The sequence below is a fragment of the Brassica rapa genome, chromosome A09, assembly GCF_000309985.2.
Source record: "Brassica rapa cultivar Chiifu-401-42 chromosome A09, CAAS_Brap_v3.01, whole genome shotgun sequence".
NCBI classification, from domain to species: Eukaryota; Viridiplantae; Streptophyta; class Magnoliopsida; order Brassicales; family Brassicaceae; genus Brassica; species Brassica rapa.
Window position 1 is genome coordinate 17,632,458 of NC_024803.2, and position 26,279 is coordinate 17,658,736.

Consider the following 26,279-nt stretch of genomic DNA (forward strand, 5'->3'; position numbering starts at 1 on the left):
TACTATGATTTTATATTTTATAAAATTTGAATATTATTATTTTGAGTTTGAATATTTATTTTCAAAATTTTATATTTTGTCAATACAACTTTGAAAAGCTACACTACTATTTTTGAGTTTGGAAGATTACATGAATTTTGAATTTATTTTTGTTACTACATTAATACATTATTTTATAAAAACTATTTCAATTTTTTTGCATATTTTCTAAATTGATTCCAACAGATTTTGTTATATTAAAAAAGTTATAATTAAAATTTGATTAGTCATTAATATTTTAAATGAATTAATAAATTCATAGTTTTCTAATAAAATATTTTTTAACATTTTAAACAATATATTGTTGAGAGTTTCAAAATAAATAAAAGGATAATATATAGTTGTAGATATAAAAGTTTAGCCTATGTTAATAAATTTATTTTTGTATAAAATTATTATATATTTTAAAAAATTTAACTTATTTTAATGATGAGTGTAAATTTCTTTAAATGAAACAATTTAAAAATAAAATTTGTTAATTTACCTATTTAATATAATTTGTCATATTTAATTCATATATCATTTCTATTTTTATATAATACATAATATAATTATATAATTTATAAAAAATAGTATATATATTTTCTTGTTTTATAATAAAATTTTAGTTAATATTGGTTTATAACAATATTATATTATTAATTACAAATTAATTAATATGTTAATTTTATAAAAATATTTTAAAATGTTAGTAAGATTTTATTAGATTCTTTCTCAGCATAATTTGAAGATAAATTAACTGTTTCGTTTGGAATTTGTTTGTCCAAACATAAAGGGGAACTGCTAGCCGAAGAACATAAAGCAACAACTGACATGAGTAAATGTTTCCACTCCATCATACACAAAACATTGAAACTTGAAAGTCATATTATCTTTTTTTTTACACCATATGAATATGTTTACATATTTGTGGTGTATAATGTAACAAACGTACTTTCATGAAATAACTAAACATAGAATGCATGCAGACTGAGACTTCTTTGTGTTTATAGCATTTTAGTTTATACACTCAGTAGCAAACAACGAGATACAAATTATAGATTCAAGATTTGGAGAATTATTCGAGTGAATTTTGTTAGCCATAAAACAATTGTTATAATTGTATTTATTTAATAAAAAAATCAACACGACAACTTTAAGAAATTAATTTTAACTATATATTAATTTTTTAAAAAAATATTAACAGTATTTTTTTAACTAACATTCTGAACTATTTCACTTAATTTTTTAATATTATATAAAAGATTAACATAATTTTTATTTCACAAAATATATAAGAATTTGTTAAATAAACAACTGTTCATAGCGCGGTTATTTATCTAATAAAATTAAAACTAATAGAAATATATAAATCTAACAATGTACAACCAAATACAAAATTGAAATGTTTGATGTATTTACTCAAATTGATATTTATCTTTATTTCAAATATTACTTTGAGTTTTTTTTGGATATTTTCAGATCTATGTTCGGATCCAAGTAGTTTGTAGTGTACAGATTAAATTGGGTCTAAATTTCAGATTTTATTTTTGGGTTAAGTTCGGTTCAGATATAGACTAACCAAAACACAAGCTGAAACTACTAAACAGAACAAAAACAAAACCAAATCACAACCTGATAAAACCGAACAATAGAATAATCGAATCAAAACCGGATAACACGTTAAACCAAAAAGTTATGTGTCTTCTATAATAATAAAATAGAAGAGAAATGCTCCACAATGTGTCACATCACCTCTCTCATATCCCTTTTTTGACACATGTCGAGTAGAGAGACAACTTCTTATTCTTTATGAATCTTTTGTTTAGTGCCATGGTCTCCGATTAGATTTTCGGTAACGTTTTCTCTTTTTCTTAAACACCTGCTTTAATTCAGTCATTAAACTCCACATCACCTCTCCTCCCAGTCCACCTCATTTATTCAGGTTCACGAACGGTTTCTGTACAGTTACAAACTCGACCTATAAATAAGTCTTCTGAAATCGATAAAGACCTACACCGTACATATATCTTACAGCCTAACCATCTCACGCATCATCATTATCGGCTATACTCATTCCAAAAAGTGTTCCCCTCGCCGTTTCTTAATGTTTGTTTGCTCTTATGGTGCATCTAAATCTGAACAGAGCATATTATTATTAAATAAATAAAAAAACAGTTTCACGTTCAAATTTGTTTATTTTTGAAAATTGACTTAAGAGATTAATCTTACGCTCCATTATACCAATGGTAAAAATTCTCTTATAATAGAAAAAATAAACCTATTATATGAATGCCACCATTAGAACATCGCCTCATCTCTAAAAACAGTTTCAAGGAGATATATCCCAGAAACTCGCGGTAAAAAAATGACAGCAACAAAAGTAGCTATTGTGAGAAGCAGTTGAATCTGAATCAATTGATTATGTACATTCTATAAGAACACAACAAAGTCAGAGACTTAAAGTTTCTACATGAAACAAGAATAATATAACACCAAAATTGGATTTAAGTTTGCCTTATCGGCTTAGTGTTGCAGATCATTGTCAATACTCTTTCAGCTACAACCAAAACATAATAATAAAAAATATTAAACCTCCATATAAAAACATAAAAGATTTTAAAATTTAGGCAATGATAAATTGATGAGTGGACCATTATCCTTTACAACACAATTATCTTTACAATACAATCATCAAGTAAACAATCCCATTACCTGCCACAATTATTTTAATAAACAAGATTAAAGTGTAAGATGCAAGATTAAAGAGTCCCCAAATTAGAAAAGGATTTTACTAAATACATATTCAAAAAATTATATTAAATTTGATTTATTAATGTATACTAAATATTTTACGTAAGTAATTTTTAAGTATTACATAAGTAATTTTTAACTAAAATAATAAACTTACCCTTTTATAAATTGAAAATCTAATATAAACTGAAACAAACATATATTATAAACCATCATTTGTTGTCCATATTGTATTGTCTCCTTCTTTCCTTATCTTTGTAATAAGTTGCCTATGCAACATTGTAAAAACTCAAAAAAGTGGTATGAATTTTAACATTTGCACCAAAAAAACACATCATTTGTTGTTACATAATATGTACTAATTATTATTTATGATATTGTTGAAACTATTTGTCTTTTATTTTAAAAATTAAATTTTATAATTTTAGCACATTATATTTGATTTTCAATGATTTGGCTTGGAATTGGTGTATTAATTTATTATTGTGAAAAATTAATTATTTTAATAATATAAAATTATTACTTTATATTTTTTCAACTATATAAGATTAGTTATTGAAAAATCTGACACTCTTCAGAAAAAGTTGTTATTTTTACTACATCTATAGAAGAGTTTTTCAGTTCTTAAAAGGGTCTGATTTGTATATAATATTCTTTTGATAGTTCAATAAATTTGAAATTTCATCAAAAAAAATATTACTATATGATCTGAAAATAAAGACAAATCATATTTATTATTTTCAATATAAAATAAAGTTACAATGCTTTATAGTATTTAAATATAAATAATTTTAATGTAAATTCACCGTAGGTGAAATAAAAATAAAAATATTCCCACTAAGTCACTAACGATTCTCTCTCAAGCGTCCTCAGATCGTGTTTACTTCACCGGATCGAACAATAGAGAAGATCTCTCACAAGTAGGAGGAGAGACGATAACTAGGGTTTAGAAGAGAGGCGAAGACTAAAAATTACAATGGCGGAGGATCTGGTTCTCGATACGGCGATTAGAGATTGGGTTCTGATCCCTCTCTCCGTCGTGATGGTTCTCATCGGTATCCTCCGGTACTTTGTCTCCAAGCTCATGCGTTCTTCTCCATCTCCCGATGCTAAGATTGTCAAAGAAGGGTCCGTTTCACCTAGTTATCTGCACGACGACGATGATGATCTATCTATGTGTTGTTTTCGTGTGCTGATTCGATTCGATTTTGTTTTGTTTTTTTTAGGCAAGTTATAATCAGAGCTCGGAATCTAAAAGCCGGTGCCAATTTCATCCCGTTGAGATCGTTCCGCACTCGTAGACTCTACTTTAGCAACGAGGTATGCTTCAAAGTTTCTATCTTTCGTCAACTTGTGTGATTCTTTAGAGCTTAGTGTTCTTTGTAGATGTTTGTTTCTCACAATTAAAGGCTGAGTTCTGTGTTGCCAATGAATAAAGTGTTATCATTTGTGTAGAAATCTGTTACCTTTATGTATTATTAAGATCTTGATTATTTGCTGCGCCGCACGAGGAACGGTTTTAGTTTCCTATTGTCACTCTTTGCTTTGCTCGAAGGGAAATAAGAGTGATCTATGGGGTTTTTATCAGATTTACAGTTGCAGATGCAATGCTGAGGAGAAATATTTCTGTTGACTGGTGCAGGAGAATGGTTTGCTACATGTTCCCAAGGGACAAGGCACAAACCCTCAAGCTCAGATGTTTTCTGATCCTAACATGGCCATGGATATGATGAAGAAGAACCTTTCCATGATTATTCCCCAGGTAGGTGGATTTTGGAAGTTTTCATTTTTTTTCTCTCTTTCGATGTTTGAAACTGATTTTACTTGCCATTCTGCAGACGCTCACTTTTGCATGGGTCAACTTCTTCTTCTCTGGATTTGTTGCAGGTCTTGTTTCCTATTGAAATTTGATACATACCTAGCTGTTTCACTCTTGTTGATGCATCTTAGTCTTCTTTGTTTATATTACAGCCAAAATACCATTCCCACTGACCCAGAGGTTCAGGTCAATGTTACAGAATGGCATCGACTTGAGCACCGTCGATGTTAGCTATGTGAGTAGTCGTTCGTGGTAAGTACCCAAGGAATCCAGATTTTTCGATATGCTAATCATATTTTCTTCGGGTTGTTGCCAATTCTCTTGTTTCATGAGCTTTGCTTTCACTTTTTCAGGTACTTCTTAAACTTGTTTGGATTAAGAGGCTTGTTCAGTCTCATTCTCGGTGATGAAAATGGTTAGTGTACTAATCTTGAAATTATAAAATCATGCTGGTAGTAATGGTATACATTTTGCTTCTTGTGCAGCCATTGATGACACACAACGTATGATGCAAATGGGTGGGTTTGGATTTGATGCATCAAAGGTATTCTCATATTAACCTTTCCTTGTGATCATTCTCTCACTCTTGTTCAAATGTTACTCTATTTTTCGCTTTCGATCTTTGTCCATACCTAATTCAGTTTGCATTGCGACTTTGATCAGAGCTTGGGTGCAGAGAAAGACGGTCTCGACATAATTCAGCACGATTGGGCTCTACCTCGATTCGAGCAGCGTGCAGAGTCCGTATTGAGAAAACTCGTGAAGTAGAGACAATGACGATATAGTTTTCTGACACAACACGTTGAAACCAGATCAACTCTGTAGAAGCTTCGACATAAAACCAAATCTTGTGTTTTGCTTTTGCTTTTTTATTTTTCAGTTTTTGTTACTGTGTTCTCTATAAAATCTTCCCCGAACAGTATCCGGTTTATTTTGGTATGGATTGATTCAGCGTATGCTACAAAATAGGAATGCTTCGGTTAAGTTTGGTAAGATTTGGAGATGTTTTCGTAGGGCTACTTAATTTTTTTTTGTGGGACAAAATTACTTGGAATCTATATATATACTATAGGGTGATCATATAAGAATGGAAATACAAAAATATTTTTATAATTTTTCTTAAAAAATGTAGTTGTTAGATTTCATTTATTTCTTTTGCCAACATATTCTAACCATTCATTTATATTCTACCAACTACGTGTTTCATTTGCGTACGTGGATATAATTTTTTTTACAGATACTTATTATTAAATACATTATTAATTAAAAACCATTAAAATTATTTTTTATATATAAATCATGGAGCATTACGATATATTTTTATAGTCACGTGTTATCACTATGATAATTTTTATAATCCTTAGAAAAATAAATTGGTCCATATAAATATATATTATATTTTTTATTAAACAAAATATAGAATTACCTAATATGATTAACATATATATACCAATTAATGATTATGAATAATACATATTTTATAACAATTTTTGTATACTCTTTCTTTTTTTTAAATTTTATATTATTAAAAGAAATAAAATAATCACATTAAGTATATAATCAAAAATTTAGATTTTTTCTTATATGTTATATTTTAAATCTTTTAAAACGACTATAAATTACTAATAGTAGCAAAAGTCTCACATCCAAAATTTTTTGATTAATGGTTTAATTTTTTTTGTTCAAGTCAGATACACATGATCATAAATCATATAAATACAAAGTCTCATTAATAAATATTCAAATATATATCTATATATATATATATTATATATATATTATAGTATTTAATTAAATTATATACTATATAAAATGTAAAATATGTTAATTTCAAAATTTACATTGAAAAATTATTGAGATATTAATATTTTAGTTTTGAATTTTGTATTGAAAAATCTCACATTAAAAGTTTTGTGATTAATGGTTTAAATTTTTGTTACATCAAATATACAAATGTTAATATAATCATATGAGTAGGAAATGTCAATAATAAATATATATATATATATATATATATATATCAATATCACTAAATTTTAATTATACACAATATAAAGTAAATAAATAACTATTTTGATTTATTTACCCAAAAACATGATTGTAAATAAACAAAAGGTATTGATTTTAATTTACGCGTTTACTCTAGTGAATATACTTTTATGCATACAATTTAATTTTTAAATATGTGGTTTCTAATATGTTATTTGATCCTCACAATTCCAGAAATACACTTCTTCAAATCAAAATATTTTTTGATGTTGGAAGCACTATATATAATATTATTTCATTCAGATTAAATAATTTAGTTTTGATTTTTATTTCTAAAAAGCTTTTAATGAAATATTATGACAAGACTCTAATCACCATCTTTTGAAATTGTGCAGGAATGTGAGATTTGACTATTCGACTATTCGACTAATGTTTGTTTCTCCCTAATACTCTATCTAGCTATTATAATTGTAAGAATACGAGATTTGAACTATTTATTTTAAGTTTTCTAGTTTATCACTTAATAAATCAAATAGTTCTTAGTTTGTACATAGTTTATATATACTAGATGATAAAGTATTATATATATTTTTTATCGGTAATTCCTAAGTAACTAAACCTCAAAAGCGTAGGTTAATAAAATAAGTAATTTGTTTTATTGTTTTAGAATTAAATGATTTTTAGACCAAAATGGTGAATATATACTAGATATACATTTTTGCCGGTGATTTTCTTCAAAAATTAGATTTTTAGATATGTATATGGAGTGGAACTAATTTTTACATATGTCAATCTTTTTAAATTGACTCTTTTGTAATTCACCGAATTCACAGAAGAAGTTAAGAAAAGAAACAAAATTCATATCAGTCAAACATAAACGAAAGCATAACTTTATAGATGTAGAAAATGAATTACTTATGGAGAGTCAATAGTAAAAAATTGAGAGCAAAATATTTAATCCTCTTTTGTCATTTTACAATTGATGTTGTCTATCTAGTTTAGGTGATTTGTGTCAGCCGTAAAACTTAATTTCTTTTTGTGCATATGAAATCTTAAAAATAATTAAAATGAGATGTAATACGTTAACTTTTTTAAAAAGATGATATATTTAAGAGACCAACATTTGTATTCGTCATTTTACAATCGATAAAGACTGTAGTGTTGCAAAATGTTAAAATCATTTAACGAATAAACATTAGTATAAAAACTCACTCCGCGCATGCGCACAAGTTAATCATCTAGCTGATTATTGTTTATGCTTTCCAAAATTTAAATCGAACATCAAATTATTTATATAAGATAAAACTTTCCATCAAAATATATGTGCTTGCTATTGCTTTAGAAGAATTGGAAACAGTTACATATTATAAATATTTTCGCTCCTCGAAAATTATTTTAGCTCTCTAAGTTTTTTAAAATTAAACATTAAGTTATTTATCAAATCTTGAAAAAATCTTTATATATTCATTGTGTTTTTATACAAACATTGATTGTGTTATTTTTTTTATTAATTAGTATATAGTTATGCATCGTTTTGCTTTTATTTTTTGACTTTTTAGGATTGAAATTTTTTATATCGATAGAAGCACAATATATATATATATATATAAATTATCTTATTTATTTTAATTATTTTTTATGTTTGACCAATTTTTATTATATTAATTTTAAATAATATAATAAATAAATTTAAAATTGGTAATATAAAATTCATCGTTAATTATATATATTGATCTATTAAGGATATTAACGACTTTAACAGAATAAAGACTAGTTTATCGCAAATGATAGTACTTTTTATTATCTTTTATGGTTGAAAATATTATTTGGATAACAATATACATATAACATTTATCTTATTTATTTTTAAATATTTTTTTGTGTTTGTCTAATTTTATTATAGTAGTTTACAATCAATTATCTAATGTAATAAATAAATCTAAAATTGGTAATTTAAAAGTTATTGGCAATTATATAATAGATTATATATATATATATATATATTGCTGAAGAGTATCAACGACTTTAGCCGTTCTAACAGTTTACAACGAAAATACTTCATAAATAATAATATAGATATCAATTATATTTTTTTGTTTACTATTTAATTTGGATAAAAGTGATGCTATGAATGAATAAAAGTAAAAGAATACACGAACTGTTGCCTAGATATTCTTTGGACTCACAGTTGATGTATTGAAAGTGTTCAGCTAGAAAATATGTTGCCCACAAAAGATAAAAACATTTTTTATGGTAATTTGTGTCAGAATGTATAACAGTCAGGAAATTTATGCGAGCAAAGAAGGCTACAAGATGCTGTGCAAGATATGGAGCCGGTGAAGAATCGATAAACCATTTATTTTTTGAAAATCTTTCAGCACTTCAGGTTTGGGCTCTTTCAAAGATATCATCAAATCCAATCTTTTTTCTAACAAGTTCTCTTTTCACAAACATGAATCGTCTCTTTTAGAGAGTTCTCCTGCAGATGGATGATTATCAGTTTGTATGGATTTTATGATACATTTGTAAAGGAATGAATAATAAAATTTTCAGTAATTTAGACATTGATACCAGTAAAACACTAAATTGGCAGAAACAAAATCTACACTGTGGATTGAAGTACATTTTGAACATACAGAAGATAGTACCACACATAGACGCTGCTACCCTACTCGAGTAGAAATATATCATTAGAATCATCAAACATTTTTTTTTGAAAAATTCACAAGATAACATTTATCTACTCGAATTGCGTTTGATGATTTTTCAAAATTCAGAAAAAAGTCTGCAGCAGTTTTTACTTATTTTGTTTACTTTTGAATATTCGTAATTCAATTCCTAGCAAATTTGGGGTTTTAATTTATCTAAGAAAACAATAAAAAATGTTGATTTAGATTTATTCGTTTTGAGCATTCATTTTTGTAATACACAGGTTCTAGGCTTTTGAGTATTGCCCAATCATGTGTTAAATAATAACAACTCATTTATATTGGTAAACCAGAGAATCGATGCTAAAACTCAATCTTGGTCTCTTAAAACAAAGAATGAAAGTAAAAGCCTCGTAATAAAAATACTAAAGCAAGAAACGAATCGAATCATTCATTCGTTGTTCTGTAAAGAATTGTTTGAATACCTAAAAAACCATTAAACATCGGAAGCAATGGTTCAAATAACAAGAAGGAATAAAGGATAATAAAAGAGGTGACGTGAAGGAATTAAACTTTGAAAGTTAGAGAGAAATAGAATCATGCGGAGAGAAAAGGAGAAAGATGAAAGGGAAAGCATTAAAATGACGGAATAGTGTGACCTTTACATATGTCCAAGTGTACCACCGCACCTACTAGTGAACCAACTCATTAACAAAACTATTTTGTTTTGGTCGTAATTTAGATATTTTTAACATATAAATCCAATCTTGTCTTACTGATGTAACTTTCTTATAGGTTATGTATTGTGTGGATAATCATGTGTTTATCTAATGTGATGTTTGATTGATTTTAAAAGATATTGATGCAAGATTTGTAAACACCTTAGGCACTTTAACCGATAATCTGAACTGGAATCGACTCAAAACTATCCAATTCGATATACAGTAAAACTTCTATAAATTAATAATGTTAGAATTTTGAAATTTTATTAATTTATAGAGATATTAGTTTATAAAAGTTTTCTTATTTAATTTTTTTATTTTAAGATATATTTATTGTAAGATAAAATAAATATTTGATTTTAGTGTATAGATATTAATTGTCATTCTTTTAAATTTAACATTTATATTAATTTTATTATATTATCTGGTGTATATAATATATATTGCATAGAACTTAGATCAGATATAATATTATAATATAAAGTGTTAATATAAAGACAATTCTATTGAGAATATAACATAAATAATATAATAATAGATTCTTACTTGTATAAAATATGTATACACATAATGATATAAATTATTAATTTATAATTTTAATGGGACTATGTATTTACATAGAAGTTTCTAAAAAAATATTATCTTATCATTTTATCGATTTGTGTCAAATTTTGAACCGGTCCAAGTTGAGAGCAGAAAATTTTATTAATTTATAGAGATTATTAATTTATCTAGTATTGTTTATAGAGGTTCTACTGTAGAATTAAAAATTTACAAGTATTTAGATATGTCTAAAATCTTCATATTCGAAAGAACTGGAACTTAAAAGAACCAATCAAAGAGGTCGGATATGTCTGATTTGACAAATCCGACCCGAATAAATTCGACTTGATAAGAACCAATTCATTTTTTTTTGTCGGCAGCATAGACAGACGATGGTTGCTTTCTTGCATGTGTGCTAGATTGTTTGCCCTTAAGTTTTGTATCCGTGGTATATGAACGAGCTCTGGGCTGTTGAAACTTTTCTTCAAAATCTTGATATCCTCTGAATAACTTGCAAAGGCTGGTCATTCTTCTGGTTTCGAAACTTTTTTCACTAACTGAGAACAATCTGTTGCAAATGTAACCGTATATTGCTTAAATTCCTCATACATTCCATTTCCCAAATAAGGGACTTTATCTCTGAATGAAGGGGCGACTGACTCGCCCTTGAATTCCTCGCTTCCATGAAACCATCAAAACCTTCCAGTGTGTTATACCAACCTTGTCCCAAATAGTTATCCTGATTTTTCCAAGATCTATCCGTAAAACACCATCTACATGTGATAACTAGAACTATTGTTTCTCCTGGTAATCGGGTTTGAATGGTTCCCTGTGTAAGGGATATTTGTGCCTCATCCCAAAGTAGTGACTCTGTTTCTGCCAATCTAATAGTATCTCTAGGATCAATATCCAATACTAAAGACTTTGTTGTTTCGTCCTTTCCATATGTACCATAAAATCCATGCAAATTGATGATCTTCCAATTATGGAGAGACCCTTCAAAATGAACCGCCGGCGGACATTAAAAAAATACATGATTTATGGATTCCTCAAGTGCTCCACAACGTGAACAAATTGTATCCTCTGAAGACATCTCGCTCTTAAGTTTTTCTTTACCACAATACATCATGATACCAATTGACATAAGAAATGTTTCATTTTTAGAGGGCACCGTATTTTCCAGCAGAAAGTCTTTAAGGGAGAGACCGAGGGACCATACTCTGGAAGCGTTCTCTCTTTGTCTGCATAAACTCGTTCTACTTGATAACCAGATTTAACTGTGTATCTTCCATTATTAGTGAAATACCATCCATCACGATTTGCTATCTGATTTCGGCTTAAACGTATACTTTCAATTATTTTCACATCGTGAGTATCCACCAACGTCTGAATGACCTGTAAATTCCATGTTCTCGATGCCCTATTGATGAGCGAATCCACTGTAAGGTTTGGATAAAGGTTTTGTTGTTTTTTATTTTCTGGTCTCGGGCGTGTGATAAAAACCAATTCATACCAACCTAAAATATGAATATCTAAGGCTATGACTTAAGACAAAATTTGCTTCAAAAAACATATATCCCTCCCCGCTTGACCCGACGAGTGACGGGTTCATGCATGTTAAGATTTTTTTGATACGAGTTGAATATTTGGATACGTGAGGATGTTGGTTAATCAATTTAAAATCACAGATATCCGCGAACGCGCCAAATTTATATAAAAAAAATTATTACTTCTAAATTTTAATTATAAATTATATAATATATAAATAGTACTTAAAATTAGCTATATTTTTAATAAATAGATTTTTATTCAAACATGTTAATTTAAAATTATATATCTTTTAAAAAATATATTTTAAAAATATAAGACTTATATTATTATAAATATTTTTTAAATAAAAGATATAACAATTGAAATTTTATTTTAACTAGTATGATCCGTAGGTAACTTGCGGATAACCCACAAATTTGATCGAACAGATAAATTTACTAAATTAAATTCAAAGATTATGCAGATTATTTTTTGATAAAAATACTGCCAATCTGCCGTATGACGTGTCAAGCGGAGCGAATCTGGCCCGATTCCCAGTACTACTATGGCTCCATATGTTCCAATTTACATTTTGTATTTATGATTTTGCTGTAATGCATTTTTTTTGTAATCTTCATTATTATTTTTGTTGTATTCTTAAATAATATGAAAATTTAAATGTCAAATTTAGAGTTTACAAATGTTTAATTTTAATTATTAATAGTTTATTTTGGTCATTTGGAAATTTTAGATAACATAACGGGTTTAGCTAAATTTTGATATGTTATATATATGAATCAAAACTAAATTATAGTAACATTTTTGATAGTTAAGGTATAAAATATTAGGAACTAAATCGATTAGGAATCCAAAGGAACCGGCCAAAAACCAAACTAAAAATTTGCAAGTATCTAGAAAAGTTCAAATCTTTAAGACTAGAAGAAACAATCAACCCAAATCTAAATCGAATATCCAAACGCCCAGCGTTACCTACAACTTAGCCGAGAGTTAAGAGCTACACAATCGAAATACTTGGTCTAAGAAGAAAGACACTTAAAGCTAATTTTAAAAATTCAAAGGAAGACAAGCAACTTAATGTGCCGATTATTGTTAAAAGAGCTTCATACTTCTTTTTATACTGTCCTCTGATAGAATATTATGGCGAGCAAGAGGTGTGCGGTTACTAAAACCGATAACTCGTAGGTCCAGTCAAAAGAATTTCATCCCATTGTCCGTAAGACAAGAACGGCTAACCATTACTGTATGAACTTTTTTTTTTTTTTTTTTGACTAAATTACTGTATGAGCCTTTCTTATGAAAATAAGACGTTAACCATATACATGAATCATCAAATTCCACTCTTTGGTATCGTATAGCTTATATACGAACATATAATAAGACTGTATTCTTTTCTATATGGTATGATAAAATTATTTTAGAAGGTTTTGATATGCATTTGGAAGCAAGGAATGTTCGGGTTTGTCTATCTCATCTACATGCGGAGATAGAAGCATTACTCTGGGCAATGGAATGCATGAAAAACTTACGTTAATTTCAGGTTACGTTTGCAACAGATTGTTCTCAGTTCGTGAAGATGATTTCGGAACCAGAAGAATGACCAACATTTGCAAGTTATTTGAAAGATATTAAGACCCTGAAATAAGGTTTTACACGTTCGGAGATTATCTATGTACCAAAGACGTAAAATTCAGGAGCGAATAGCCTAACACGCAGTGTCAGAGCAACTGTCTTTTGTCGTTCACATGGATCAAGATCTTCCGGAGTGGTTCACAGAGCCAGTATGAATCTGTAATTGATGACAAAAAAATATAAAATTATTATAGTTAATTATTTTTTTCAAAATTTTGCTTGTTTAAAATATTTAATATGTAATGTACAAAATATTTATATTTTAAAGTCAGATTTAAATATTAAATTATTATATTTAGAAGAATTAAAGTAAACAAGATTCAAAATTTTAAAGTTAAACCACAAAATAAATAATCAAAAATTAAAGATATAAAATTATCATATGGTACATATTATTGTAATATAGCCAATTTTTGGTTATCTAAATAATTATGTGATTTTGTTAGTTATTGCTCCAAATTTCTCTCAGAAATTTGATAATTAGGGATGTTTTGTGATGTTACATGATAAGAAATTTGATGATTAGGGATGTTTTGTGATGTTACATGATAAGAAATTTGATAATTAGGGATGTTTTGTGATGTTACATGATAAAGATGGGTTAAAATTAATTTGTTCTCCACGCGCCACACATAAACACTTTAAGCATCATAACATAGTATACACACTTTACTGATGTTTTTACCTGTAAATACGACACATCAATATGCTCAACAAATTTAATTTTTTAATTTTTTAATTTTTTTTACTTTTGAAGATCAACTCTATAAATACTCTCCTCCTCTTCGCTTAACTCACTCACAATTCTCCCTGCTTTCCTAAATACAAACACGCTTATTTTTTCCATTGTTCATATCTTTCTTCTTCAAAGTCTCCCAATGGCTGGTGTTGAGGTAAGTCTTTTTCTCGTTTTTAAATGTTCATGTCATAATTTTTCCATTAGTTTAAAGAAGTCTTCACAAGAGATCATTCAATTGATATTGATGATACACATGTGATATATATATATATAATAAAATATAAAAAAAACCGTATAATTCAGATGATAAAATATGTGTGCAAGTGCTTATATATCTCCGCTCGATAATCTTTTTATAAACGTCTGAAATGATCATGAATATTATGACATGACGCAAAGCACGGTCGATTTCTTACCGCAGGTTGAGAAAACGGTTCCAAACACAGAAGAGAAGACGACGACGACCGAGGCAACAACGATCGAGACGCCGAAGGAAACCGTCCATGCAGATGACTCAGCCACTGCGGTTGAAGTTGAAATCAAAGAAGATGAAGAAGAAGCACCAAAGGTAGAGAAAGAGACTGAAAAACCCGAGACAGCTCCGGTTAAAGAGGAGAAACTGGTTGAAACTCGGGCAGCTGTGGAGGAGAAAGATGTTAAGCCAGCGGCAGAAGAGGAGAAGACTGTTGAAGTCAAGACATCCTAAGATGCTTGTCTTTCTCTCTCACCCATGAGAACATTTCTGTTTTGTTTAAATCCTATATTTCCGCATAATAATAAGATAATCCAGGTGCTATTATTGTAATGTTTATTTAATATATATAATGATATTATGTGTTTTCCTTTTTATCTTGTCTATTATGAAACAACTGTGATGGTCTTAGGACAGTTTGATGTCTGTTCAACTTAATTACTCAGGATTAGTTCCCACGAAACGCCAGAACGATGTCATTTACAGATCTTTCCCCTTAACATAAGTTTCCAAATTAAATTAATTTATACATTAGTTATAGAACACACAAATTAAGAAAGGTTTCACCTTTCACTCCCGGTCATAAACAGAGCTTGACCACAGCTAAATCTAGCTATACACCAAAGGCACCAATCTACAAGCCTAAAGATCAGAGAGAGAGAGAGAGAGAGAGATATAGATAAGATTACTTTGATAATTCTGTTTCACCATTTACCGAAACTGGAGCTGACATGATCTTGAGCGATGAATCGAAGACGTTGTTCCATGAGACCCATCGTTGGATATTTTGGTAAACAGAGACGGTAAAAGCAAGTATGAGACGTTGGAAGACGATCATTAGCTTCATGTAACCTATAGATGTAAAGCTTTGATGATAACCCTCTAAACCCCTCCACTGGTATAAACTTAGTCGATGTCCAAAAGAAGAGTACGCTCCTCCTTTCTTCCTCTGTCATTTTCTTCATAATCTACACACAAAAAAACGGTTTAAGGGATCCAAGAAACTTAAAAATTGGTCGAGCTTTATTAGTGTATTACCTTCCAGAACCAATCTATTTGTCTGTCCGTCTCTTTGAAACCATTGTACTCTGTATGAGCTTTCCAATCATCTATGCTTATTGGGTTCTCTCCTCCTCGAAGCATCCCATCGAAATCCTCTAAATATATTCGTTTGAAAAATGCTGGCACGGAGTCAGAAAGTATATCAGAGAAGCCCTTGGAGAATCTCTCTACATGCTGGGAGATCGACGCGGCAAATCGTTGCTTGATTAGGAGTTTAACGTATTGTTCCCTGTTCTCGCTGTTAACAGCAATAGATCTCCCGTCTGGAAGTAGCTCTACTGTTTCCCTTTTCCCCAGCTCCTCTGTTTCCAGCTCAAACGTTAGACCAAGACCGGCGTTCGAGTCGAAAAACGCTGGATCCATCTCTAGGATCTGTTTGCAGCTGTTGTACATGACTCGATCCGTGTCCTTGATGTCTTCCAAACTTATTTCCGGGTGGGCTAACTGTGAGAAGAATACACGGTCGAACAGCACACCTACTTGGACTTTGTGCATCAAAGCTAAAGCAATCACACGACCAGTGAACTCGAAGTAACTGAGATGTAATGGATCCACCTTAGATGCTGAATGTAACACAAAAAAACTTCAATTATCATTACAGAGCAAGAGAGTAACATTCTTAGATTTGTTTCTTGCTCCTATAGAATCATATAAAGTCTATTACTAAACCCTTCAGAACAACAATAATGAATGTTCAAGCCAGGTCTGAGATTGACGTGTACCTAAGGCTATGTCATGAGAGAAGCAAAAGAGCTAACCTGGATTAGGAGAGAATCTTCTGAAATCATCAGCAGATCGAAGGAAGAGGGCATTTCGGGGATTAAATATCTCCTGACACACCAAATAGAACCATTCTCTTAACACACCAGGACCTGTAGCTTCCTCATTCTTGAACTCCATAAACAGTCCACTATGAAGCGACCCTGGGGTGGCGCCGGATATGTACTCAAACGATTCAGCAAACAGATTGGACCGATCAATAAGCATCTCGTGCATCTCGTCGTAGTCTTCTTTCACGTCGGGGAACAACAGCATCGCTAAATGCCTTCTGGATTCGAAGGTCGTAGCTTCCTTGTAGTCAAAGATCCACTGGTGATCATCATCCCCTCTCTTCGCGAATTTCAAAACGAGGGCGCTGAACGAAACCTTCCTGGCGTTTAGAAGACTAGCTAGCTGTTCCTTAGCGCCTTGATAAAGCTCACACATCGAATCCACAATCTTGAGAACAGCGAGATACTGAGACCAAGTCGCAGACATAGCTTCCGTGTTGGCAACTCCTCTATTACCCAACGAAGATTCGATTCTAGTCATACAAATGTCCATAACAGTCATTAACCTTCGGAATATCTGAAAAAGCTTCCCGATCTCCGCTTCCATCACAGTGTTCCGCAGAGGCATAGCGACGGGGAACAAGCAGGGAAGCTGAGCTGTAATGGCCCGTTTCAAGGGCTGCCAAAAGGAAGAAAATTTCTGAACTTCAGACAACCCAGGCCCTGTGTTCTCTACCAACTCTCTCACAATAATATCAGCTAACTCGGTCACGCACGGGTAGATCTCCTCCCCGATCGTAAACAGTCTGAACTGAAACTCATCGGATTTACACACCAAATCAAGCATCGACCCCAAGGTGTTCCGACAAGACGCGTAAAGCTTGTTGTCGGGACAAGCTCCCCTAAGCAATCTACAGAACTCCAACACAACGGGTAAGCAACTGTTCTGCTGATGAACCGGCAACGCTACGCAGCTGTTCAAGAAGAGCTTGATCGAACTCTTCCCGCAGGCTTTGTTGATCTCTAGAGGAGAGACGAAGAGCATCACCAACGCAGCTGGGACCGAAGAGTTGGAGAATATCTTGAGATACTTGGCGGAGGAACGGTTGCTCTCAGCGGGAATCCTCGCGAAGAACTTGACGAGCTTGTCGTTGATGTTGGTGCGGCCTCCGTAGAGATTCTCGCCTCTGTGCATCCGCGAGATGGTGGACATGATCTCGTCGACGGTCTGGCAAGCTACTGGGTACTCTGTGCTCTGCATACGGCCGACGAGGTGTAGGGAAGAGTCCTGCTCGATGGAGTAGTGGTTTAAGGTGTGCTCGAACTGTAACTGCTTGCCTTTGTAGATAACGCGCTGCTCCGTGACGGGAATCTGAGTCTTCAGCTGGATTCGGTGGTGGAGATGCTCGACGGTGTCGTTTCTGTCCGCGTGGATCACGATTGTTTTGCCTCCTGACATCATCCTCACGAAGAGCTGCAACCGAGTCGACTCGGAACGAGTCCACGACTCGGGGAGAGAGGAGGAGGAGGAAGGTGAGGATGAGGAGGAGCACTCGCCGGGGGTGTACAGAGACCGGTAATTCTCACCGGACGTCAACGGTTTCTGCTGCGACGCCGGGGAGATGCGATCGGCGTCGACCTCGTGCCGTTTCATCTTCTGGAGGAGGTCGAGGCCGTAATCGGCGGCGTAATCGTCGAGTTTGCGTTTGTGGTTATCGGTTCCAGCGACGGCGAGAGGTGATCGGTGAGAGATTGGTGAATCTGCGGCTGTTGAACGGCGTAGAGTCATCTGAGAGACGAAAATCGCCGCCGATGAGAAGGATTAGCCAAGTCGGTGGACGGAGAATGAAGTGTTGGACAGAGATGATAACTATGTAAAGGCGAGAAGGGGGAAGGTTTAACGAAGAGCAGTCAATTAATTTTCTGTATACGCCATCGTTAGGACAGACGCCTACAAAGATATTTTTTGGTCTTTTTAAAATATTGTATTTTAGAAAGATGGTCTTTGCGGAAATAAATCTTGTCTTAATTGGGTTTAAACCGATTCGGTTTGTTAGAGTAGGATATCAAAGAGAGTCAATACTTTTTTAAAGAACTACAATACATTTTACAATAGTAACAAATTAAATATATTTTTATCGTTAGTATAGTAACAAATTAAATATATTTTACAGCACTTAATTTTTTCTTTGTTTTTATACAATAAATATTCTTTTTTTTAATAAAAAAGTGATTATTTAAAGATTTAATTTACTTATTTTCACCAAAATAACATTCAAAATCTTTGTTGATTTTTTTTATAAAAATTAAACCTGTTTTAATAGAATTGAATTCAGTATAAATCCACCTACTGCAATTTAAACATTTAATGACTATTTATTGTAAATGGAAAGTTAAACAATATTGTTTTGAAAACGAACAAAAAAGAAGCAAACATTGGTCCTCTAAGAAACACAAATCTTCAAATCGGTTTCTTTTTCTGTATTATCGTAAAGTTTGTTCAGATATTATATATTTTAGGAGTTATGACCAAAACCATACAGATCTTTTTTTTATTACTGGTATTTTTTAAATACCAAGCGTGCCCTTTATTCACGTTATGAGAAAAAACGTATTTACGAGAATGCCATTACTTTTTAATGCCACGTAAGCAAAAATCCGGCGACACGTAGGAATTCGCTTCCGTGTTTTTATTAAGTCAGCCGTAAAGAATAAGTCATTCGTTATGGCTGGTATATATATACGTTCCGGCTGAATTATAAAAAATGGTTGACTTAGTGAAAAAGGCTGGTTTAAGACGATAAGTCAACCACGCGTAAGGGTTGAGTTACAGGAACCTGGTTGAGTTATTGAACAATGGCTGACTTATGTGCCGATGTTATGGCTGACTTAACTATCGATGTTTTGATTTCTGGAAAATATGGCTGAGTCGTAGTTAAGTCACGACTCAGTTATATACCCACGGCTGAGTTAATGAACACCGAACGGCTGACTTATTTGATGTTTATTGGCTGGGTTACGTTTTATCAGCCGTCGCAGGCTGGTTTAAGGGGAACTCAGCTTTGTAACGCCTGACTTATTAGCGAAAGATTAATTACTAGAACATCATAGTTTTACGGCTGGGTTGTTCGACGATACGGCTGGGTTACTTTATTTCATTCTATTGACAGTTGAGTTATAGAAAAAGATTAATTACTAAACTAGTATCCACGTTTCGGCAGACTTACTTAGTACATGAGGGCTGATTTACTTTGTCTGAGTTATATATTCTTTTAGCGGCTGAAAAACCGATATTCCATGTCATCTGCCATGATCAATTCGGATTTGCCATGTCATCAGCAACGAAAGAACTGCAAAACTAGGTATTAATCAGCCTGTTCATATTCTTCTCCGTCTCCTTTATTTATCTTTTTTATCTCTCTCAGTTGGTTATGGATCCGGTTATTATTGGTTCTGGTAACTGGATTAAGAAAAACAAATATGTATTCAACGCCGATAGTAGAGAGTGTAGAGTTCTTCATTTAGATGAGAACTCTAGACATGAAGATTTCGCAAAGTCTGTTCTCGATGATTACAGATTGAATGAAATGAGGGATCATATTCAGCTTAGCTACATGTTCTCGAATAAATCATTGAAAACCATGGCGCACGACACTCCACCAGTGTACGTGTCCAATACTCGCCAGTTGCAAGGTTTTGTAGCCCTAAAGAAAATCGAACAACTACGTCTTTGTGTTGCTCCCTCTCTCATTGGATTCGTCGTCTTGCAGAAGAAAAAAGACTCAAAGAGAGAGATGAAGAAGTTAAGCCCCGTAAATTGTAAGAAAAGACGAGAGTTGAACAAAAAAAATAAGAAAATGAAAGAAGACGAAGAAGATGATGAATTTGAAAGCTGAGTTTATATGTTTGATGACTCAGATGGTGCGTCATCTGAATATGATAACTTTAGTTCATACATTAAGTCTCCAACACATACATTCGGGCTGAATTATCCTTACATTACGGCCGAGTTATTCATACATTACGGCTGAGTTTATAATTTTTATAACTTTATAGTTTTAGAGCTTGAAGTTCAAATTTAAGAAAATATTAAAGTTTTAATATTGTTTTCAAATGATTAACTTATAATTTTTATAACTTTATAATTCTATAGTTTAGGGTTTGAGATTCAAGTTTTAGAAAAGATTAAAGTTTTAATATTGTGTTCAGAGTAGAAGGAATGAGTTTGTTCCCGCCCAAAATATTGTGTTCCCGCCCAAAATACGAAACGTCGCGAAACAAATTACACTTGACGGCTGAGTTTTAGGAATGTTACAGCTGGCTTTTACCATTCAGATACGTTACAGCTAAGTTATGCATACTTTACAGCTGAGTTATGCATACATTACAGCTAAGTTATATCAAATTACGGCTGAATTATGCATACGTTACGACTGAGTTTATAATTTTATAACTTTATAGTTCTATAGTTTTGGGTTTGAGGTTCAAATTTAAGAAAATATTAAAGTTTTAATATTGTGTTCAAAAGATAAATTTTATAATTTTTATAACTTTATAGTTCTATAGTTTAGGGTTTGAGGTTCAAACTTAAGAAAATATTAAAGTTTAAATATTGTGTTCAGAGATGAAGGAATGATTTTTTTCCGCCCAAAATATTTTTTTCCCGCCCAAAATACGAAACGTCGCGAAACATATTACACTTAACGGCTGAGTTATAGGAACGTTACGGCTGACTTTTACCATTCAAATATGTTACAGCTGAGTTATACCATTCAGATACGTTACGGCTGAGTTATGCATACTTTACAGCTGAGTTACACATAGGTTACGACTGAGTTTATAATTTTTATAACTTTACAGTTCTATATTTTTGGATTTGAGGTTCAAATTTAAGAAAAGATTAAAATTTTAATATTGTGTTCAAAAAAATAAACTTTATAATTTTTATAACTTTATAGTTCTATAGTTTAGGGTTTGAGGTTCAAGTTTAAATATTAAAGTTTAAATATTGTGTTCAGAGTTGAAGGAATGATTTTTTTCCCGCCCAAAATATTTTTTCCCGCCCAAAATACGAAACATCGTGAAACATATTACACTTAACGGCTGAGTTATAAGAACGTTACGGCTGAGTTATGTACACTTACAGCTGTGTTATGCATACGTTACAGCTGAGTTTAATTATAAACCAACCATAATCTAAAACCTAAAAACAAAAAGCTTGCAGCCGTGTTGACAAAATCTAAACCTAACTAAACCACCGTGTGTTTCTTCCATATCACGAGAGCCGGGAGGTCATTATTGTCTTCTTCCTTCGCCACCACAGTCCCGTTACCATGAGAGCTCCAACGTCTTCAAGCCACACAACGGTTTTGTTATCTCCTCCACCATCAAGCTCCTCTGCCTTATCCACCTTCTAGTAACAAGAACAAATTCAAAACACAGAGAAAGAGCGAGAGAGATTGAAAGAGAGAGGTGACCAGTGTGGTGACAAGCGGTGGTAGTGGCGACTACGGTGAAGATGGAGACCGGCAAAAATGGATCTGAGAAACTGAAACAAGGACGACGTCGGCAAGTATAGATGGCGACGAGCTCAATATCCGTGATGATGGCGAAGACCAGTCTTCTTCGACACTTTCTTTTCTTCGCCGACAATCTTCTTTTCTTCTTTGACGTTTCTTCTTTTCTCACTTCTAAGATTTACAAACCAAATATACTAAGGCATAAGAAATGAATGATAATGTATGAATCTCTCTTGTTTAGAAGACAGAAAGTGAAAGAGGTGAAGAAGATCTGGAACTGTAAAGAACTCCAGAAAGAAAGAGAAGAGGAGAAGGAGACGTCAAATAGAAGAGAGAAAGTGAAGAAAAAATGCATTTTAAACCATTAGATCAAAACTAATCAATGGTCAAGAATTGTAATCCTTGTACTAAAAAATCTAACCAATGAGAAAGAAGTTAGAAGATAACCACTAGATGAATTTGTAGCCCTTAGATTAAAACAATCAATTGTTAATGTTTTAATTTTGATGGTTAAAATTATATTTTATATTAAAGTGTATTTTTGATAAAGCTTTATATTTTAAAACTTGGATTTTATGATTATATGTTGATTTTTTGATGTGTGGTTTAAATATGAAGTTTAAAGTTTAGGGTATATAACCGAGTAAGTTTAGGGTTGGATATATAGTGTTTTGGGTTTCGATTTAAGATTTAAGATTATATTTTTAAATAACAAAAATAGTAGAGTTTTAACATTTGTAGTTAGAATTTATGGTAGATGATTAATTAAATTTTTTAAAAAGTTTGAAGTTTAATGTTTTATGGTATAGGTCAAAGTATGTGGTTCAGGGTTTAGGGTTAAAGGTTCGAAATAGATATGGTTTGAGATCATGGTTTGAAAAGATTTAACTTTATAATTTTATTTTTAATATTTGTAGTTTAAATTTTAAAACATTATAAAATATTATAATTTTATATCGAAAATATTGAACCCTTAGACTAAAATAAATCAATGGTCATGAAAAAAGCAATATAATTTGTAATTTTAGTTCTTTTCATTTTTTTTTAAAAAAATTGCTTAAATTTGTAAAATATAGTTACGGGTTTAAATCAAAATTTAAAATGGAACTTTAAATTAAAGATTATTTTTTAAATGATTAAAATTTGAGTTTAACTCTAAACAATAAACCTAAACTTTAGACCTAAACCTTAAACTTTAAATAATAATAAAAATATTGGATTTAATGTTCAAAGATAAACTTTAAATTTTTATAACTTTATAATTCTATAGTTTATGGTTTGAGGTTTATATTTAAGAAAATATTAAAGTTAGAGTCTTGTAAGTAAGAATTGTATAAGTGATTGTAAGAGAACATATATCTCAAGATCAAGTTAAAGTCTCAACTTGAAATTCAAGAAACTATACACATTCAGTTGATTTATATTCACTTGATATTGATAAGATGATCTTCAATATAACTTCTTAAAGTACTTGAATTCAGTTTTTCGATTTTAGGGTATGTTTGAGGTATTGCTGATTTATATAAACGATACGGCTGAGTTATCTAAACGATAAGGCTGAGTTATCTAAACATTTTCTGATTTTAGGGTATGTTTGAGGTATGGCTGAGACACGGCTGTGATATATAAACGACACGGCTGAATAGTGTAAACATAGCATAAATCAAACACACAATACATGGGTGAGTTATGTTTTTAACATAGAAAACCAAAATACATGTTTTCTGCACCATTCTGGTATTCATCCATGTATCCAAGCTTCAATGAACTCCTCTGTGTCGTCTCTGCTGAATCCGTCACTTCTTTTTGTCTCCTTTATTTTCTTTTTGTTCAAATTTCTCTTTCACCTAGATCTGAAAAAAATATTGATTATCCATATATGGGTATGAAATCACAAACAAACTTAATTAAATACATCCCACAATTACCGATCTGGGTGTTTTTTTGGAATGTATTTGTCTTTTCTCCTCGGAATGCACACTTCTTATAACAAGGTTTTCTGAAATTGGCGAGAAGTAACTCAGCCACAACTGCATATATAAACCAGCCGTAAAAGAAAAGTAACTCAGCCACAACATAAATTAAAACTCAGCCACAAACTCGAAAAACGTAGCAGAGAAGAGGATTTCGGGCGATTGCAGCAAAAAATATTTCGTAAAAACGATTGGAGACAACGATTTCGGAGAAGACGATATCGGAGAAGACAATATCGGAGAAGACAAGACAGAGAATTAGTTCGAGGAAGAGGCAGTAAACACAATGTCGATGACGATTTCAGGGAAGATGTGGTTATGGTTCCTTTGTTCTTCGACGAAGTTGTGCTGTGTTATTGTGTTTTTTTTTCAACGTTATGTAATTAAAGAGATGGTTGATTGTTCTCTATTGATTATGTGGATACTTAATTAGTGATGTGAATTTAATGTTTAAAAATAATTTCAATTAAAAAAAACTAATCAAAAGCCTTATTGTCATTTACTAGGGGTATCAAAACACTCTAGTAATTTTCAAAAGATGTATAACATTCTAGTAATAAACCAACTTTTCTATAACATTCTAGTTATTTTCCCTTCTTTTATTTGACCAAAAAGTCAAAACTGATTCACTTTTTGTATCTTTCTAAATTCACTATAACAGAATCCCAATATGGTAAGAAAAAAAACTTGCTTAATGTCGAGGCAGACAACATATACATATTTTTGAAAACGATGAAAGATGATGAATAAAAATGAATGCGATGAAATAAATAATAAATTGAAGGAGATAAGTGTGAATCATACCCATTCTTTACTATGAGGTTATTGTTGATTATCCTAACTATGAGCTTGTATATGATAATGGCATGAATGGTGTTAGTCAAGAAGGTTATGAAGGGAATATTGTCGACAAAGAAGGTTGTAAAGGAAGTGATGTTGACAAAAAAGGATGTGAAGGGTGTCGAAAAAGAAGATGAGTATGTATTGAAGAATAATCTTTTGAAGTTTTAGCAATTAATTTTGGAGATGATGCGAAAAATGAAGGAAGAGAAAACAATAAAAATGGAGACGAAGATTGTTGGAAGGAAGATAATATACATGATCCTATATCATATAAGGAAGATGAAGCGAAGTTGATGAGGATGCAACATCAGTCTATGAGGTTTTGGCGTTGGGTAAGATGTCCTCATCTCATATGAGTTCAAGCAAGTGCTTCTTAAACATGCATTGTCAAGTTTATGCAAACTTTGTTGTTTTGTCTTATTAATGTTCTAATAATCTTTTGTCTAATTCCTCTATATAACACACATAGGACTATCCTCTTACAATTGACAACAAATTAAAATCAAGTTTTTAGAAATGATAATAAATCCAAACTTTATAGAGAATAATATATAACAATAGCACTTACAAATGAAACCATAGATATCAAAAATGAAAAACTCAAATGGGAATGACAATGACTTAGAATAAGAGGTCTCACAAATGAAAACAATTTTAAAAATGAAGCAAAGATACATAATATGTAGAGTATATTTGCTAATGACTTTTTTACAACAAACATCAAGAAAAGACATTCACAAATTGTTTTGGTAATGACTTTCTACTCATTCATTTCGATTTGGTACAAATTACATATTTGAAGACATGAATCATCTTCCTTCAAGCCTTTAAGTTCGGCTTTCATATAATAATCTTCAGTTTTAATGTTCTCAAGTTTTGGTAGTATATTTTCAACCTTCTCATGCAATAATTTTTAACCCTTAAAAAATTAATCCTATTGAAAATCAAATGACAATGCTGATGTTGAGTCTAACCCTTCATCCAAAAATCCAAAGTTAAGAAATCATGTAAGAAACTTATATCTTTTTATTTCACACCGGTAGAAAGGATGTTCATGATTCTCTTGTGGTTTTATCATCTATGAGTCTCACACACTAACTTCAGCCAAAAATCTTGGTTTCCAAATCTCGTTTTCTAAACGGAATTAAATTCATCTCCTACAGTCGAAACTATATTGTAAAAGTAAATTATCGACAAAAGGATTGAGAAAGAGAGCAAAGCCTTGGTA

The 26,279-nt window shown here is 31.4% G+C and overlaps 3 protein-coding genes across 3 annotated transcripts; 2 read left to right on the plus strand and 1 right to left on the minus strand.

Moving 5' to 3' along the window:
- Positions 1 to 3,643: 3,643 nt before the first annotated feature.
- Positions 3,644 to 5,657, plus strand: LOC103839876 (ER membrane protein complex subunit 3). The gene is made up of 8 exons (XM_009116363.3): positions 3,644 to 3,900; positions 3,999 to 4,092; positions 4,415 to 4,534; positions 4,611 to 4,659; positions 4,744 to 4,843; positions 4,945 to 5,006; positions 5,077 to 5,135; positions 5,255 to 5,657. Exons 1-8 carry the CDS (start codon positions 3,749 to 3,751, stop codon positions 5,357 to 5,359), a joined length of 741 nt encoding a protein of 246 aa, XP_009114611.1. The 5' UTR covers positions 3,644 to 3,748; the 3' UTR covers positions 5,360 to 5,657.
- An 8,737-nt stretch (positions 5,658 to 14,394) lies between these two features.
- LOC103839877 lies at positions 14,395 to 15,260 on the plus strand. Its single transcript, XM_009116365.3, has 2 exons — positions 14,395 to 14,566; positions 14,834 to 15,260. Exons 1-2 carry the CDS (start codon positions 14,552 to 14,554, stop codon positions 15,116 to 15,118), a joined length of 300 nt encoding a protein of 99 aa, XP_009114613.1. The 5' UTR covers positions 14,395 to 14,551; the 3' UTR covers positions 15,119 to 15,260.
- Positions 15,261 to 15,344: 84 nt separating this feature from the next.
- LOC103839878 (E3 ubiquitin-protein ligase UPL5) lies at positions 15,345 to 18,727 on the minus strand. The gene is made up of 3 exons (XM_009116366.3): positions 16,705 to 18,727; positions 15,923 to 16,509; positions 15,345 to 15,852 (listed from the first exon to the last, which is right to left on the minus strand). Exons 1-3 carry the CDS (start codon positions 18,503 to 18,505, stop codon positions 15,589 to 15,591), a joined length of 2,652 nt encoding a protein of 883 aa, XP_009114614.1. The 5' UTR covers positions 18,506 to 18,727; the 3' UTR covers positions 15,345 to 15,588.
- Between the last annotated feature and the right edge of the window lie 7,552 nt (positions 18,728 to 26,279).